This window comes from Trichoderma evansii, assembly GCF_050947405.1.
Source record: "Trichoderma evansii strain SZMC 28006 chromosome Unknown GGI43scaffold_4, whole genome shotgun sequence".
NCBI lineage: Eukaryota > Fungi > Ascomycota > Sordariomycetes > Hypocreales > Hypocreaceae > Trichoderma > Trichoderma evansii.
Window position 1 is genome coordinate 1,595,334 of NW_028145202.1, and position 17,683 is coordinate 1,613,016.

At 48.0% G+C, this 17,683-nt stretch overlaps 7 protein-coding genes across 7 annotated transcripts; 3 read left to right on the forward strand and 4 right to left on the reverse strand.

Annotated features, from left to right (window-relative positions):
* Nucleotides 1–228: 228 nt before the first annotated feature.
* GGI43DRAFT_296519 (uncharacterized protein) lies at nucleotides 229–2,136 on the reverse strand. Its single transcript, XM_083201462.1, has 2 exons — nucleotides 964–2,136; nucleotides 229–905 (listed from the first exon to the last, which is right to left on the reverse strand). Exons 1-2 carry the CDS (start codon nucleotides 1,930–1,932, stop codon nucleotides 474–476), a joined length of 1,401 nt encoding a protein of 466 aa, XP_083063494.1. The 5' UTR covers nucleotides 1,933–2,136; the 3' UTR covers nucleotides 229–473.
* A 798-nt stretch (nucleotides 2,137–2,934) lies between these two features.
* Nucleotides 2,935–4,306, reverse strand: GGI43DRAFT_398502 (epoxide hydrolase family protein). Its single transcript, XM_083205225.1, has one exon. It carries the CDS (start codon nucleotides 4,151–4,153, stop codon nucleotides 3,329–3,331), a length of 825 nt encoding a protein of 274 aa, XP_083063495.1. The 5' UTR covers nucleotides 4,154–4,306; the 3' UTR covers nucleotides 2,935–3,328.
* A 2,215-nt stretch (nucleotides 4,307–6,521) lies between these two features.
* On the forward strand, nucleotides 6,522–8,291 carry GGI43DRAFT_421261 (uncharacterized protein; the record flags this gene model as incomplete). Its single annotated transcript, XM_083207923.1, has 1 exon — nucleotides 6,522–8,291. The coding sequence occupies one exon, from the start codon at nucleotides 6,522–6,524 to the stop codon at nucleotides 8,289–8,291; it is 1,770 nt and encodes a 589-aa protein (XP_083063496.1).
* A 325-nt stretch (nucleotides 8,292–8,616) lies between these two features.
* Nucleotides 8,617–9,673, reverse strand: GGI43DRAFT_381345 (thioredoxin-like [2Fe-2S] ferredoxin-domain-containing protein; the record flags this gene model as incomplete). The annotated part of the gene is made up of 3 exons (XM_083203113.1): nucleotides 8,617–8,970; nucleotides 9,109–9,399; nucleotides 9,551–9,673. The coding sequence occupies 3 exons, from the start codon at nucleotides 9,671–9,673 to the stop codon at nucleotides 8,617–8,619; spliced, it is 768 nt and encodes a 255-aa protein (XP_083063497.1).
* A 548-nt stretch (nucleotides 9,674–10,221) lies between these two features.
* GGI43DRAFT_421262 (OPT oligopeptide transporter protein-domain-containing protein) lies at nucleotides 10,222–12,986 on the reverse strand (the record flags this gene model as incomplete). Its single annotated transcript, XM_083207924.1, has 9 exons — nucleotides 10,222–10,287; nucleotides 10,345–10,923; nucleotides 10,985–11,167; nucleotides 11,231–11,557; nucleotides 11,615–11,871; nucleotides 11,931–12,130; nucleotides 12,195–12,466; nucleotides 12,526–12,827; nucleotides 12,890–12,986. The coding sequence occupies 9 exons, from the start codon at nucleotides 12,984–12,986 to the stop codon at nucleotides 10,222–10,224; spliced, it is 2,283 nt and encodes a 760-aa protein (XP_083063498.1).
* Nucleotides 12,987–14,201: 1,215 nt separating this feature from the next.
* Nucleotides 14,202–15,921, forward strand: GGI43DRAFT_398518 (glycoside hydrolase family 43 protein). Its single transcript, XM_083205226.1, has one exon. The coding sequence runs from the start codon at nucleotides 14,388–14,390 to the stop codon at nucleotides 15,876–15,878; it is 1,491 nt and encodes a 496-aa protein (XP_083063499.1). The 5' UTR covers nucleotides 14,202–14,387; the 3' UTR covers nucleotides 15,879–15,921.
* A 1,283-nt stretch (nucleotides 15,922–17,204) lies between these two features.
* GGI43DRAFT_432221 (uncharacterized protein) lies at nucleotides 17,205–17,653 on the forward strand (the record flags this gene model as incomplete). The annotated part of the gene is made up of 2 exons (XM_083209530.1): nucleotides 17,205–17,373; nucleotides 17,446–17,653. The coding sequence occupies 2 exons, from the start codon at nucleotides 17,205–17,207 to the stop codon at nucleotides 17,631–17,633; spliced, it is 357 nt and encodes a 118-aa protein (XP_083063500.1). The 3' UTR covers nucleotides 17,634–17,653.
* Nucleotides 17,654–17,683: the final 30 nt, after the last annotated feature.

Sequence of the window (17,683 nt, forward strand, 5' to 3'; positions counted from 1 at the left end):
TATGGTTCATGATATGATTGCCGCGCGGCAAAGGATACATTAAGAGGGTGAGCTGTAGGTCTAGAGTTAATAGAGGGGAAGCTTTGCATGTGCTTGAGCTCTACAAGTACCAGCGTTAGCAGCCCCACCACAAGCGTGCTGCGTCATTACTGGAGTAGAAGGAGAAAATGAAGCCGCTCCGATTGACTTTTGCTAGCAATTTCAAAGTATGAGCCGTTAATTGACTAATTTTTTTTCTTCGGAGTATTATTTAATTATTTGATACACGCTATCTAAATACCTAGCATAGACAGGTAGTATGCATTGTAGCACATGTAATTCATCCATTCCATCCACCAAGCTCACCTAGCAATCGGAGAATCGCCAACAAACAAATCCGGGAATCATTTAACTCATAAGAGAAAGAAAAAGAATAAAATTAACAATGACGGGGAGGAAAAAAAAGAGAGAGATTCGTTCTCATCAACTGATGCCTATTGTGTGACATTTGTGTCGTTCCGTAGCTTTGCCATTTGAGTCAAATTCAGCTCTGCCTTTTCTTCTTCAGAAATGCGTGCAAAGTAACTGTCCTTCAGCTTATCTCCAATCTTCTTCTGGATATCATGTCTTAATTTCGTCACCCATAGCCACATAAAGAATAGAATGAAGGTGATGATGGTGAGCGGGATAGTAATGACCCAGTACAGTCGAAACTGGGGCAGCGGCTGCACCCCGATACTGTTCGATGAGGGATTGACGCTGTCCCAGTCGAACATTGATGTTGAGAATAAGGCCGAAACAAAGCTTCCTGGGAGAAAAAACATGGTGACGATGGCAAGGGTCTTCATCGAGAGTGAATCGCGGTGCTGAGACTCTGCCAACAACAGAGTCGCTTGAAAATCGCTTCTAGAGATGATGCCGGCAATCTTTTAGATGTCAGTCAATCTCTTATAGCATAAATGAAGAAGTAATGAAGACACTAACAATGTTGATCTGAAGCTGGACACGCTTCAAAGTATATTCCATGTCCACCATTTGCATTTCCAGCCTATCCTCTAAAAGAAGCACATGGCTCTTCAATAGTTGACAGGCTTCAGTTGATGCATGTCTTGGTGAAGTTCCATCGCTACGTTCCGATATATTCTTCAATATGAATTTCAAGGCCTTTTCCACCATTTTGCTTTTTCTACTCAAGCTGCCCAGCTTCACAGCACATCTATCTGCTTCGGCGGCCAAGCTGATAAACAAGCTCATAACACTTTTGTCGTATCCCTGACGGGGCATCTGAGCCGAGGAGCATCTTTCGCTCGCGCGTATTTTAAGCTTGACTTTCTCCTCCCCTTGATGAATCTGCGTGCTGAGAATGAGGGTGAGGAGAAAGGCCGGAAACATGGGGCTTTCGTAGAGAAGCGCGCTCCAGGGTGTGCGAAACACCTCTGAGAGGAATAGCATGTTGGATTCATCGAGAAATATTACGCCTTGCGTCAGATATGACCGATCTGTTGGACTCTGTGCATCGAAGCGACGATGTGCCCACATTGCTGCAAGCTTTGGCATGTAGCAGAAGGAATACGCCTGGTGCTCGCTTGACTGCGGCGGAATGGCAGCAACATTGGTGATGCAACTCTGTGAGTATTTATAGGCCAGCTCGAGGTCGAATGACTTGAGTAGGGTTTTCATCACATCGCTCGAGAGCTTCAGGATCCTTTTTTTAATATCGCAGCCTATCAGAGCTATTCGCAAAACGAGAGACTTTTTTGTATCGCCATCGCCGTCAGTTTCATCGGTTAGCCAGTCATCTAACTCTTTGACAAATACAGGCTTGCGGCTCATATGGATCTGCCCAGAGCTATGATGAAGCCATGCCTCGATTACCTCAAATGAGGCCTCATCTGAATTCCCGAATCCTTGCCATAGATTCACCACGCTAAGCTTCTGGTATATTTCTTCCATGGGTACAAACCACCAAACAAGTGGGAACTGATCATAGAAAGGCAATAATTGTCGGTGCTTGGCAGAGGCTGATTAAGTAGCGACAGGCGTATCCAAGATCTATGTATTTGAGAACTTATGTGGGTTCGTCGAGCATCTCTAAATACGACGCGAGCGCGGGTTTGCAAGGTACCGTCTCCGATCCAGCCCAGAGCCTGGTGAATGGAACATGTTGAAAGGGTGGCCAGCCGCGACCAGGGTCGCTCGAACCTAAGCGCCGGCCATGCTGCAGGATTGGGAACCGAAACGGATGCTGGGAATAATCAAAGCGAGACTACCGCCGCTCACTGAAGGTTGCCATGCAGAACCTGATTACTGATTGTTGCTCAGTATCTGCACATCGCTGAAGAGGGTTGTGCAACATCAAACATGGCCAAGATAGCTGCCGATAGGGAAGTGGCTGAAGACAGCACAATGCTACATGATCTCGTGGGGACAAATGAGCTAGACCAGAATAAAATACAGCGTCATGGCCTTAACCCAGGATGGTTCCTTCAACCTAGCGTGTTCCTTTAGAAAGCATAGTATTGGATAAGTTCACCTCCATTTACTGCACTTGCAATGGTGGTGTGGCTTAGACGCCCATCTTCATCAGCTGTGTATGACCAATAATAGCAACTTAATACTTGATGCGCATGCAGGGGTATTGATGCAGAAATTCTGGTGCTCTACAGAAGAACTACCTGCTATCTAGACGGAGAACATGAAGATATATGTTATTGCTGGGAGTGCAATTCAAATGTGCAACGCTCTGTAGGCAGAAAAATATACCGTTAATTTCGTAGTCTTCTTTGGTTGATTGACGGCGTAGCTGGTATACTATGAAGAAATGGAGCGTGTTAATTCTCCAAGTAGATCCTGGCATACAAGGATCATGAGGGTATTCCGTCGGCTGCCTCTCCATGTCCTTCAGCTTGAGCCCCACTACCTGGCATCTATCATGTACGGAAAACATGCGGAAACGGAAAACATGCGGAGCTTATGCTATCATATGACTGTCGGCATATAGACAATTTTAGTCTAAGAGGGTAAAGTAGACAGAGTATTTGATGCCTCCTTTATTAACGCAAGGATACGTATTCTATTCATTGGTTGTCTGTCCTACCACCAATACACGGTATAAGTAGCATGCTGTTAATAAGTTGCTAATAGTCTGGATTGGATATCCTATTGTTGCAGTCTCCTTATATACTACCTAGTTTTTCCCTACGCCGGAGGCACTTTTATTCCCCCAGAATCGCCAGCAGTCATCTAGCAGCGTGTCAGGCGTCTGATACGCTGCGAAATGGCCCCCAAAGTCATGCACATAGATCGCCGTGACGTTGCCTGTCCTACGCGCCCAATCTAGTGGAACACCCTATCCGGCGTCCTGTGGGCGTTGTGTAACACCGACTGGAACATTAACAAACAATGCTGGCCCAAAGCTATCAGTGCCGACAATTTGATTGGCAATTCGAAACTCCTTATAGAAGCGTGTTGCCGGGTAAGGACCCTGAATAATGTACATCATGGCCCGGGTGATGATCTCACTCAGTGACCAGTGGTAGAAGGTCCCAAGCTCTTGCATCAGGTTGAAAATGTAAAGCGCAAAACCTAGGGGAGAGTCGGTCAAAGCATGGCCTGCCATCAAGGGCTGCGTGGACTGCAGAAACAGATATCCCGTCCCTTCTGTCTGGTAGGCTGTTATGTTGCGGATATAAGCCGTCTCTCCCGGTGTCGTCTCATTTGCATCAAAACGTGCAATATCCGAGGAGTTAGGAGCAGGGACCCAAAGGTTGGAGAGTACAGATATTACGCTCTCGGGATGGAGAGCAGCCTGATAGATAAGGACAAAAGATCCAAGATCTCCGCCCTGAATCACATATCGCGGGTAGGACAATTGGTGCATCAAGGCATTAAAGGCATGAGCCGCTTCGATCGGGCCCAGTCCGGCATGCACGGGGGCAGGGGTGAATCCAAAGCCGGGTAGAGACGGGGCTACGACGTGGAAAGCCGGGACAGACGAGTTGGGCGGATGAGTCAATGACGAGATGATTCGCCCTACTTCTAGAAACGAACCCGGAAAACCGTGGAGAAAGAGAAGAGGAATTGCATCGCTACGATTTGAGCGATGATGCACAAAGTGAAGCGGTATTGGCTCTGTATAGTTCTGATCGTCTATTTTGACAGTCGTGGTAAACATTGTGAAACTGTCATCCCATGTTAGCTGCGCTTCGAGTCTCTTAAGGCAAAAGGAAACGGACTTTTGGTTAATTTGTTCCTGTACAGAAGTCTAATTGAATTCATTAACCCAGTAATTTTGAAGAGTTGCGGCCATCTCAGTCGAAACTCCGTCAGTAAAAGGGGCGACTCCGAGGTCATTGGCTATCCTGCCCAGCTGCACCTTGAGTCGTGTCGTCTCGATGAATGAAGGATTCACGCTGAGTGAAAATGGCTTGGGGGTAGAAGAATATTTTGCCTCAATCTCTGGAATGAACTGGCCATGAACATAAGACAGAAGTAAACTGGAAATGAATGCAATAAGCGTTGCCCTACGCATTGCGGTGAATTTAATCGAGAAAAAAGACATGGCAGATATATCAGAAGTAAGTTTTTTTTTTTTTTTTTGCTTATTTATTCTCTATAATAATATAAAAAGTTTAACTAGAATGCCTCTATATATATAAGTGTTCGTCCCTAAGTCTTCATTGCTAAATCTATAATACTATCCGAATGCCGACGTCTGTGTCCTGTAAGACTAGCATTTTAAAATGCATTAGTAATTTTCTCGATCTTTACTGTTTATTTAGCTAACGAATTTGGAAACTGCAAGGGACTCCACTGAAGTTTAAGATAGCAGAAATATTGAGATATGATCTCACTCTTACTGTGATTTCAAATCTCCGCTCAACCTTGTTTCCATCCCTCTCTAATACTTTCTAAAGATGTGTCTTGGATTTGGAGATTTATGAAATGATAAATACACCGAAGATTCTTAAGGATAAAGATTTAGGTCTAGGTATCTATTAGTGAATTCATTACAAGGGCTTACAAGTAATGATTTGACGAGGCTTTGCAGCCTACCTTTCAGGTGAGGAATGAAGCTAGGATTAATATTTAAGCCGGGCCTAGGCCAATCTAAACACCTCAAGCTAAATAAAGAGAATGAGTTGCTCTCTATAAGATAGGGAGGGAAACCGTAACGCAAGTTCGCTACGCAAAATGACCCTTGGCTGCTGTAACAGCCTCATATTTGAGAGAACGAGGCCGTTCCAACTAGATTAAACGATTTCGTGACTTTTGCTAGCTTTGTGGGTTTAATAGAAGTCTAACAGGCTGCGTTTCTGAGGATGTGTTTATATTTAGCGATGTAACCCTGCTCGAGATGCGTTCCTGACTATGTTGTTAGCTTGACAAGCCAATAGTCTGGGCTGCTGACTTAATTGGGTTGCCGTTGCTGCAGGACGCTCCTTATAAAAATCTCGAATAGCTGGTAGTATTATATAGAAAAGACAGCACATGCTCTTCCTCATAAATGACTCCTGGATTTCGTGACGACCACTTTCCTTCGGGAACTATGCCTTGATGTGCTATTTTGGTATCCTTGCGGTATCTGACCTGGTTAGGAAAGCAACAGATATCCTCGAGAAAATCAAGTACATAGTGATAAATTCATCCACACAAGCTGTCACGTTATACTCCTTTTTCTTAATGTAATCAAAACCATTAAATATTGACTTTAATGCCAGGGATAACCTCTGTAATGTCGTCAAGGACTGGATTACGTGGCACGCTCGCCAAATACCTACTCCCATCATTTCATTGACATGTGTTTTGACAGGGTAAGTGGGCGCGCTTCTAGAGCCTTAATAGAGCCTGAACACCCCACCATCCGTGAAACGGCACGCTAAGCCCCGCTAGCGATTGCCGTCAGCTCACTCGATGCCTCACACTCTTAGCGAAAGACGGTTGAAACGCACAAAGCTGCACCAATTCCTGCTCTGCTGGATGCTGACTTGCATACACCTAGATGAATAGCTGCATCATGGTCGAGGAGAAGCAGCCAGATTTGCCATTTGATAGCCCAGGCCTCTCGATTGGCCCAATTTGCTCCGCCTCACGCTGACTGACAAGGTCTCCACTCGCCCTCGATTGAAGGATCACAGCCCCCGAAGCCCACACGATCGAGACCCGGCCGCGGTCGCTACGGCACGGCGTGAAAGCCCTGGAGCTCCATGCTTTATGGCGTGTGCTGGGGGCTCACAAGGCACCTCTAGTCGCTCGTCTACAGGGACTGGCAGCACCCATTACCACATTACCAGGTAGTACTGAAATAGGTGCTCGTACGTCATCTGCCCGACTCTCTCTTCCATCCACCACAAACCAAACCAGCGTCAGCAGCCAACCATCTTGCATCTCACTAATCCACCCCAAGCTCCTCTTCTTGGGCTGCTGAAGCTGCTGGTCTTCCACGTAGCCTCCCTTGTTATCATCTTTCGACTTTCCATCATCGCCTCAGCTTCCCAAGATACCCTGATTCTACCGCCATGGCGAAGCCACATATCACCACCATGGACAATATTGGTGGCACCATCAAGCGTCGTTCCACAGAGGCATGGAACGCCGCGCAGAGCAATCTGCCCTCCATGCCGGCCTTGCCTTCAATGCCTGCTCTGCCCTCTCTACCGGCTCTGCCCGTTATGCGACAGTTCACACTCGATGCATTCCGGAGACAACCCAACCAAGAGGGCATGAGAGGCACTTGGGAGCGTATCGATCTCCCTCCCGTTCCTCGCTCCTCGCATTCTCTTGATATCATTTCTGGCTGCGCTTACATCTTTGGCGGCGAAGTCACTCCCCGCGAACCCGTTGATAATGATATGCTCGTCATCCGCCTTCCATTCAGCAGCGCCGGTGCCGATTACTTTAAAATCAAAGCAAAGCCAGATACGACCATCCCCACGCCGACGCCAATTCAGGACAAGGGTAAAAAGGGCAAATTAGATGATGTAGCAGGGGATTTTGCTGAGAACCCCAAGGCCAAATCCAAGGCTGAAGATCTTGGCGAGGAAGTCGGAGAAGAAGATGAAAGTGACAGTGGCGAAAGCCGCAACACGGAGCAGACTGATGAGACCAAGAGCGACACTAAAGCGGCATCTGTTGACAAGGGCAAGGGACGAGCTGCACAAGATCTTGGTGACGTCCCTCCGCCTCGAATTGGGCATGCAACTGCCGTCATTGGCTCGCGAATCTTCGTATTCGGCGGCTACGCTGGATCTGACATGAGGCCTCTTGATGAAAATGGCCGAGTTTGGATCTTCGATACTCGCACCCGCCTCTGGACCTACCTTGACCCTGTCCCAGCAGTCAAGGGCGGATCAATCATCCCTCACCCAGCACCACGAAGCTATCACTGTGCTACTGCGACAGATCGACCCCGCGACTTTGCCCCTCCCCCGCCAACCCAGGCTCAGAGCTGGCAGGAGTGGGCGCTTGGTGATACTTCCAAGACGGGCATTCCGCAGGACCCCATCGTTGGTCACGTTGCCGAAAACGCGAGTGATGAGGAGACTGATGGCTATGGTACCTTTTTCGTGCATGCTGGTATCAATGCCAGTGGCGATCGTACCAGCGACCTTTGGGCTTTTGATGTCCACTCACGCACTTGGACAGAATTGCCCGCGGCACCAGGGCCTTCCCGCTCAGGCACATCGATCTGCATCAGCAAGAGCCGAATTTTCCGCTTTGGTGGATTTGACGGGCAGAGGGAGATTGGAGGTCAGGTCGATTTCTTGAACCTCGAAGTCGAAATGTTTGATGACCGCGTTACTCGCGGCGAGGTATCGGTTCGGGCCCGTGGTGGATGGCAGTCTATATATGAAAACGCACCAGAGGCCTCCTCGAAAGAGATTTCTTCTGAGAATATTCAGGTTTGGCCTGGGCCACGAAGCGTGTCTTCTCTTGAGGCCATCACCATTGGTGGTGGTACCGAGTATCTGGTCCTGACTATGGGTGAGGCAACCTCTCCCTCGGAGAGCCATACCGGCATTGGCAAATCTCATAACGACGTATGGCTGTTCCAAATCCCGCCGGTGGGCATGACTGCTGCAAGCATCACGGCAGCCATGTTCCAAGCTGTGGGACGCAAAACGGGTGAAGGCAAGTGGACAAAGGTGACGATGGGCCCTTATGACGAAGAGGTTTTGGAAATGCCGCGGGGCCGGGGCTGGTTGGCGAGTGCCCCAATGTCTGACTTGGAGGAAACTGGAATTGTGATTTGGGGTGGAACGGATGATAACAACAGGAGGCGTGGAGAGGGATGGATCTTGAGGCTTGTTTAAACCATTTCCTTTATTTCTTCTTTTTGATATTTTTTGCATATGAGTAAAGATTGCAAAACAAGTCTTGGCCAGTTGTAAGCCATGGAATAAGCGTCTTTGTTTACTAGTTTTCCAAGGAAAAATAAAAAGCGAATGCCAATGTCTCTCGTTCAGGAGCATACACTTGCATTACTAAATCCAATTGCATTGTACACATCCACCATTTGCACAATGTTCTATACTTTTTTTTCTTCTTGGCATTTAACATGGCGTTATGTACATTTAAAAACCCGTGTCAAACACTACTTTGCCGCCGCCTCTACCTCTCCTTAATAATTTTAATAGTTTACAAATCCGACCTCGTCTTCTCCGCTCCCCATGGCTCCGCTGTCAGGTTCGTCAGGCCAGCGCTGTTCTCGCACGACTTTCTGGAGGAAAGGGGTCCAGCGATGGGAGCCTTGCTGCTGGTGCCGGAGGTCTTGAGGTCCTCGAGCAGCTTGACGACGGTCTCGGGGGTAAGATCCTCGTAGTAGTCGTCGTTGATCTGGATCATGGGGGCGTTGACGCAGGCACCCAGGCACTCGACCTCGATGAAGGTGAAGAGGCCGTCCTTTGTGGTCTCGCCCTGCTTGATGCCGAGGTGGTTCTTGATGGCCTTGACGATGACGTCGGAGCCGCAGCCGCCGAGCTGGCAGGGGGTCTGGATACATGGAGGGGTTAGTCGTATGTTTTTCTTAAACTTTTTTTCTTGGATAGTGATGCTGCCCCTCGTTTTTGAATCGTGGCACAAGGATAGGTATGTAGCAGTAAATTTCAAGAATGGGGGTGAAATGCGTACCGTTGTGCAGGCCTGGACAAAGAACTTGCCCACGGGAGTACGGTTGTACATGGTGTAGAAGGAAGCGACCTCGTAGACTCGCATGGGGGGCATCTCGAGCAGGCGGGCGACCTCGTTCATGACGCTGATGCTGGTGAAGCCGTGCTGGCGCTGGCCGAGGTCCAGGATGGGCATGACGGCGGCCTTCTTGTACTGGGCGGGGTATCGCTTGAGGATCTCGGCGATGAGCTTCTCATTCTGGGCGTTGAACTTGAAGGGGATGTCGGGGTTGTTGTCGGGTGTGTTTCGGTGCTGCGGGCAACGAGGTCAGCGTCTGTGTTGTTGTACCTGGAACGAGAAATTTTTGCATAGGGGCCATTCCAAAGCAGAGCACCACAATGATGGGATGTGAATTGAACAGAGGATTGAGCCAATAGACGGGCTCTATAGTGGCTTGACTTACCACCTGGAGGGTATCGCTGGGCTGGCTGGCTGTGATGGAGAATGCGCGGATCTGAGGGCGAGCAACGCGCGAGGCGCAGCGGGCGCCGGAGCGGAGGAGGAAGGGGGTGATCTTGCTCGCCATTGTGAGAAGATTGACACTTGCGCGGGCGGCGGCGGGCGGAAGAGGCTCTGGGGGAGGAGAGAGGCTGCTCGGGTGGTGGCAGATTTGAAGCTTTGAAATGGCATATACCATTCGGGAGTTTGAACGTCCAATGCGATTGGAGCTTGCTTGTAAATGGGCGATGCTGATTGGCTGGGGCGGCTGATGTTCGGAAAATGGGACTACGTATATATTTCCCTCATTGCTGCGAAATACACTGCTGGTTCATTCTTTGCTGCCTTGAGAGTAGACATGTGTGTCTTTAAGCTCAATGGTTTGAAGATTGATTCATTAATCTATTTTGCACATTTAATTTTGCAATACAATATTTGCTGTTTGGATGGCGGCTTGTGATAGGCAAATCTGCTGCTGGCGCTGTACATCCACTACGAGCGAGACTATTACTAACTCTGAAGGCTCTCTTTATGAAGAAATTTGGCTTTTTTCTAGGTATCTAATTCATAATTCTAAATTAGCATGCAATAACAATCGCTTACATTCAATGTTAAAAAATCGCTATCAAGTCCCTTTTACGGTCCAAACGTCTGCCCCTTTTGTACCGTCTTATATGCACAGCTGTTCCAGTCGCAGGTATCCTGTGAAAAATAATTAGCTGATGCTTCAAACTCATCAAATACTGGGAAATAACTAACTTGGTACACGGTGGTCCCCCACCAAGAGAACTTATCGGATGCTCCCGTGTAAAAGATGGCAAAAAAGATGATGATGCCTGCGATGGCAGTCGCACAGTCCAGCGCTGAACTGAGTACGAAATTGTATCGACGCCACCAGCCTCTGCTATTTTTCTTGATCCAGAGGCCAAAAACCAAGCCGACTATGACCCAGCTGCCGTAATTTGTTCCAGAGGCGGGAGGGATGTAATTCAGCCCGCCGAGAAACAGAGGAATGTGAATCTTTTCCAACCACTTCTGTTTTGGCCAAGTTTTCTTCATAGCATATACTATGCAAGGCAGAATAGCTCCTACTAGGAAGAACCACAAGAGACCTCGATACAGAGTGCCATCAGCGAAGAATCTGCGAGGGCCCAGAGCACCCCAGACCATGCTCGTGTTGAAGTGAGTACGGGAATAGGGACATGTAAAACCGTTCTTAGCAGTCAAAGAACAAATATCAGGGACATTGCCCAGCGCCCAGTTTAGAACAGCGACTTGGCCCATTGTTCCCATAATGAGGCCTACAATTTGAACCGCGAATAGGTATCTTGGTGGGATCTGCGCTCAAAAGTTAGAATATCTTACATGTGGACGAAGAAGGTAAGTGACTTCAACTTACGTTGCAGTAGATTCCGAGCTTGAGGTCCTGGGCAAATGCGAGAGCTTTGATGCCAGAAATGTAGCCAAGATCGAAGAACCAAATGTTGGCGAGAACCTTGCCCTCCCATATATAGCCAGCGATGATACGGCAAAAGATGTCAATTTGGACTCTCATGTTTGTGGTAGCATAGACCCAAGATAGCTAAGAGGGAACCAACATTGTCATTATTATGCCTGGCATTGTAAAGAGTGTGAGAGTACATACTGGAAGATAGAATACTGCAGATATAAACATGGCAAAGATGACTCCGTACCAGCGCAGCTGCACATCATAGAACTCGCAGGCAAAGATGCCGAGTCCCATAGATACGAGAAAGGCAATTCTGTACCACCAGATGGGAACACTGCTATACTGAGGCTGAGGACTTGGTCTAGCATCTCTCTTGTGTCCAAACAATGTGGAAAGCTGAGATTCTCGGAACACCTTGGCGATTTCATGCCGTTTCTCAAGGAACATCCAGACGAATAGTGATGAAATGCAAGCGAAGCATAGACCAAAAGAATTAAGGGCATAAGTCACCGGAAGATAAATCTAGGAGACGTTAATGAGAGGTTGAGACAGGATGAGAGAAAGTAAGTTTTGCCGTACGTGTGAGTATTCTTCATATTTTTCAGGCTCAAATATGAAACCGTCTTTTTTGTTGATGACACGGCTGACATTATAGGCTTTACCCGTATTATCGAATATTGAGTTGCTCTGGATCGGGAGATATGCTGATAGCCAAGTATTTGTGTAGTATATCGCAGGAGTGATGATGTAGATCCAGAAGACGAGCGATGCAAGGGTGTTGATGATAGCCCATGTCGGGACAACGAGGGGGCTGCCAATGTACGAAATTTGTGACCCTTTTTGAAATGGTGTGTAAGACTTTGCATGGACATATCAAAGAAGTGTTATTGCTTACAGTCAAATGTGAATGGCAAAAGACCAATGCCGCTTTTCATGCCAAAAAGCTGGTTTACCACTGGGTTGCGAGGAGCTGTCCAACATACCCAGGTAAAGTATCCCAGCGCTGGGAAGATGAAATCTGGGAACCAATACCAGACGAATGCAGCTGAGAAGGCAATCAGAAAGAATTTATAACGAGAAGATCTCCATTTAGCCCTGGAAAAAATGTTAGAAGGAATACACTAAAATTTTTATTGAAGAAGTGTGTAAGAAGACTTACTCAGTTTCATCCTCTTTGCCTGCGGGATGCAAAGCTGCGTTTAAGGCTGTGTTTGCAAGCACGCCAGGCCATACCAAACTCTGTGGCTCGACGACAAGTGACCGGCCAAAACCAGCTAGGGAGAATCCAAAGAGAATTGTAGCGAGCGTAATGGTTATTTCGAAGCCCCAGTTGGTATCGGCACCATAAAATACGCGCTGTTCGGTCAAGACGTCGGCACTTAGACGGGTCAGGTAGCTCAGGTTGGCTAGGATATAGATGAGAATGTTTTCCTATAACAATTCGGTCAGATTCATTTAATTTTGCATAATTTACAAAGCAGTATACGTGCCTTGTAGTTGAATGGTCCAGGGTTCAGGCTGTGGCGAATCCCAAAGAGAGTCACGCCCCAGTCTGGAAGGACAAACTCCCAAGCCTTGCCTAGAGGGTATGCCAGGAACTGGATGGCAGACTGGGACAAAGTGACAGATGGGAACCGGAATGTATACAGCGTATTAACACCACTGCCTACGAGACAGAAGCCAATGCCAATCATCCACATGCGAAGAGTGAGGCATGGCAGAGTAGGGTCATCGGCCCTGAGTCCGACTCCAGCGGCAAAGAGGACCTCTTCCGTCGGCGTTCTGGATTCCTCTGGGGAAGAGTTTGTTAATGCGGGAAGCTGGCTGAGAATATTGATAATAGAATTTGTATACCTGATGGCCGCTTGTCATCGGAGATGTTGGATATTCTGCTCTGACCAATCTCTCCAGTCTCAGCAGCTTCTGGCGTCTTAGACTCCATGGTAGACATGGAGATGGTGAAGGAGCCAGTAGACCATGGGTAAAGATCATCAGATCAGATAAGATTAGATGAGAACTCTGGGAAATCTGATTATATATGGATGACTGGCATACGGGAGACGCCGGCCATCTTGATCGGAGCATGAGGCCATTCGACCTGGTGTAAGACCCACGCTCAACCCTAGTAGCCGGCCTAGGATTGAGCCGTTCAAACGATTACCCAGAAGTTGAGCCGATTATTATTACGATTAGATTGATAATGGCGCTATAACTATGCCTCATAAGCAAATTTTACGATCCGCTTATCTTGGCATACGCCTTTGGAGCACCCGGTGGTAAATCTACGGGAAGGTGGAATATCTCCCTCGAGATAATTGCATGTATCTACTTTGAAAACACTTGAAGCGTATCTTGCCACTACAAATGCCGTTCGTCAGTTCCTTTGAAGAGCAATATCAATCTAGATCACTGCGTCAAGTTCAAGCTTCCGCAGTAGCCGGCCGGCCTTTCACGATAATCAGTCGAGTTTTGGACGTCCAAGTGTATATGTATAGCGTAAAGAACCGCTTATAAAAAGCCCAGTGCCCAGCCGGAGACCAGATTTCGCCTCCGAATCTTAATAGGGCTAGTTTTTTTCTCCATCGCGGCTGGACTGCTGGCCCGCCGGACAAGTCAATTGGCGGCTGTGCAAAGGTTCAGATGAGACCATTGATGGAGTTGACTCCGTAAAGTGGACTCTTTTACGGCTGGAGACGCCGTGCCGAGTACCGTCTTGTCAACTGGTGGCGCGCGATGCCGAGTTTGGGGCGACGGGGGGAACTACAACGAGAATCAATTGGTTGAGAAACTGCTGTAGAACTTTCACTGGCCCGAGTGTTGTGGCCATTGATCCGGATAGCTGGAGTTTGATTGATTACTGCATGTGCCTAGTGATTGCAATCTTATCAATCTAGCCGATCTTTGTGCCGGTGGGATTTGGTGGCTGCGGAGACTAGCGAAATCGCTCGTCCTGATATATCAGCCGGGTGTTGATACTGCAGCTCATTTCCTGACTATTTGATATACAATTCCTCTATCGTATACATGGTCTGTATATGGTGTATACCGGTAGATATTAGAGGGATCGTTTTAACTATGAGATTAAGATGTGGCTGCCTAAACATCCATGCAGGTCTATGACCGCATCGAGGTACAAGGCGCATGTATCGTCGCAGCACTAAGCCTAAGCATGGCCTCATGAATCCTTCGCAGCACTTCTAAGCATCGCTTCCATTGATTCAGGCATGATTCAACTTTTACACCGCCCGTACTCAGGAGGATAGGGGGAAACTGGGAAAAAGGGAAGAAATAAACTTGTACACGGCAAAGGCTTCAACTGAATCCGTCTGTCTCACTGATCGATCTGCCCAAGATGCTGTCTCAACAGATGCTGGGGCTTCTTTCGACGCTCTGGTTGATCGCTGCGACCAAGACGCCAGACGTTGCGACGTCCGAAGCAGGAAATCCGTTTGTCGACGGCTGGTATGCTGACCCAGACACTCAGTTCTACAATGGCGAGTACTGGGTATATCCGACCGCATCGCTGCCATACGACGACCAGACCTACCTGGACGCCTTCTCATCACCAGACCTGGTGCACTGGACCAAGCACTCGTCAGTCCTGAAGGCCGCCGATTTCATTTGGGCACATCGAGCTGTCTGGGCCCCAGCGCCTATTTACCGCGACGGAACATACTATCTCTACTTTGGCGCCAACGATATCCAGTCAAACTCGGAACTGGGCGGCATCGGCGTTGGGGTGGCAGACAAGCCGGAGGGTCCATACACTGATCCGCTGGGCAAGCCGCTGATTGGCGCCTATTATAATGGTGCCCAGCCGATTGATCAGGATGTCTTTATTGACGATGATGGACAGGCTTACATCTACTACGGTGGACACTCTCATGCCAATGTTGCCAAGTTGAACGATGATATGATCAGCGTGGGCACCTTGGATGATGGGACCACGTACAAAGAGATTACTCCAGAGAACTACGTTGAAGGGCCGCAGATGTTCAAGCGGAACGGCGTGTATTATCTCTTTTGGAGCGAAGGCGGCTGGACCGGGCCAGACTACGCAGTTTCATACGGCATGAGTAGCTCACCTCTGGGGCCGTTTGACCGCGTCGCCAAGATATTGCAACAGGATGAGGCGGTTGCTACAGGTTCCGGTCACAATGCCGTGATTCAAGTCCCTGATACAGACATTTTCTTCATTGTGTATCACCGACACCCGCTGGGCTCTACGGATGGGAATGACCGACATTTGGCATATGACCGCCTCAACTTCAACGATGATGGCACCATTCAGACAGTCAAGATGCTGGTTCATGACAACTTTGAGGATGGCAACACAATTGGCTGGCAAACATACGGAGGCGGCTGGAGCGCTGCTACGAACGCTCTACGAGGAAGTGCTTCATCGAGCAGCAACGCCCTCCTTAACACCAACTTTACCGATTTTATGTATGAGGTCGATGTTAAACTATTAACGCGCAGTAGTAACTATAATGACGGCAATGCAGGAGTAATCTTTCGAGTATCAGGGACATCCAATGATACGACTACCTTCCAAGGCTACTACGCTGGTATCAGCACTACCGGTGCTCTATTCCTTAGTCGAAGCGATGGCTCACAGTCCACCACTCTGGCAAGCACAAGGGCTGCCATCAGGCCGGCGCAGAAATACCGACTCAAGGTGATGGCAAATGGCAATTCTATACGCGTGGCCATAAATAGCAAAACGCCCGCTATTATAAGTGTGACGGATGACGCTTATGGCAGTGGAATGGATGGCGTAAGGGTATTCAAGGTGGAGGCTGAATTTGATAACGTCAATGTTACTCGCCTCACCTCTAACTAAGTAGATGTAGAGATAGAACAGTAATATTGTTGTTTCTCGGTAATAGCTTGTTCATTGATGTTGCTGCATTTGTGAGATTGATCTAATCTCGGCGCCTGGATTATAATATCGACTGCTGACACGTACTAGTACGTCAAGCCGCGACAGCAGCCAAGTCGCAGTGCCGACGATCTCTTACGACTTTGTCGATCCAGCAACGGCCTCCAGCCATTTTGCGACCTGCCAGTAATGGAATCCTGTGCAGATCTTTAATGGCGCAACGCTTATGTCGATCAAGCTTTTTGTAGGAAAGCCACTGGGCGGAAAAAATAGACGCGTCGCAGATATATGTGTCGAAAGAAGTAACGTATGCTGATGAATGCTGCTCTAACTATCATACTATAGCTTTGAAGAGAGATTGCTTCTAGAACCCCTTTAAGTACGCGATTCGTGGAGTACGATAGTCTATCACATTTCATTTTGTTTCAGTAAACAACTGCCGTCAGCTTGGGTCCTATCGGTAAGGCCGCAACACAAATATTCGGACACCAAGCACGGAGCACCAGAAAAATATTTACACCGAGTGCAGATCCATAATTGATGTCGATCACCACCAAATCTCAAACAGAATGGACCCAGAGGCACGATACAGAAATATTGTGCTTGCAGAAGAGGCAATAGAAGAAAGTGACGACTATTCCATAATGTTTAGTATACGATTGACGGCCTCGAAATAGAATCTCTTGAGGATGAGAATAGGCATCTGAGACGACTAGAAATAGCAGCAGGCTCAACCAATTCTGGCCATGATATGCCAGCCTCACGGCTTCACTGCCCCCTTACATGACGAGCCAACTATCCAAACCCGGCAATGATCTTCAGGTCCCCCCGTCTCTTGATAACGCTGGCCTGTCAGAGCTCGAGATACCTCTGCATGGTCCTTAATTGCTGATCTCTTGCTACTGCGGGCTCGAATGGCGCCCAACGGTTAGATTAGATGTGATGGGCCCAGAGAGTAGCAGTGATTACTACATACGTATGTACATGCGACATGGGGTGACAAAAGGCCTTGCTGGATGATACTCCATATTGATGATAAACGGCAAAGATGGGCAAGAGGAAATGGAGACAGATAATTGATCAAGCGAAGGAGCGGGATATATAAGATAGCTGAGGAGCTTGCAGAAGAAAAAAAAGGGGAGAAGCAGCATCAGCTCTTTTGTTTTCCTTTTAGACAAACTCTCCGAAGCACTTCACACTCTTTAAGACAATTCAAATTGCTTCTCGTATTTTTATACTTTTTTATTTCTTAAAAATACATTTTATATAAAATTATATACGATCAAAATGCGTTCTTCTGCTATCGTCGCCGCCGCCGCCGCCCTGGTTGGCCTTGCTTCTGCCTCGCCCGCTCACAAGTTCGACAAGCACGCCGCTCACATTGCTTACACTTATCCCAACGGCACCTTTACCAAGCCCTTTGACGTGGCTACTAACGGAGCAGCCCAACAATTTCGTATGTTAACCCGCTTGTCGAAGAGACATATATATATACATGCTACATGTGACTAACACGACTCATTCATAGCCTCCAACAACATCGTCACCGACGTCTTTGTCGCTCCCCCCTTCGACGGCCGCCGCTACGTCCTCACCTCGTGCTCTTTCCAGGCTCCTTCTAACAAGAGCCTTGGATCTGTCTCAATCCGCAAGCCAACCACTGTGCCTGTGAACCCCCCTGCTGCTATCGGCTATGTGACTTGCAAGTCCAACTAGACGGGATGGGGCAACGTGATGTATTATATATTTAACTTTGTGGGGGATTT

What these genes read in the sequence shown, in the direction of transcription:
- GGI43DRAFT_296519 (XM_083201462.1), bottom strand. Translation starts at nt 1,932, where the DNA reads ATGGAAGAAATATACCAGAAGCTTAGCGTGGTGAATCTATGGCAAGGA. An exon ending in TCCAGCTTCAGATCAACATT is followed by an intron (nt 906 to 963) that starts GTTAGTGTCTTC and finishes GACATCTAAAAG; the next exon opens with ATTGCCGGCATCATCTCTAG.
- GGI43DRAFT_398502 (XM_083205225.1), bottom strand. Translation starts at nt 4,153, where the DNA reads ATGTTTACCACGACTGTCAAAATAGACGATCAGAACTATACAGAGCCA.
- GGI43DRAFT_398518 (XM_083205226.1), top strand. Translation starts at nt 14,388, where the DNA reads ATGCTGTCTCAACAGATGCTGGGGCTTCTTTCGACGCTCTGGTTGATC.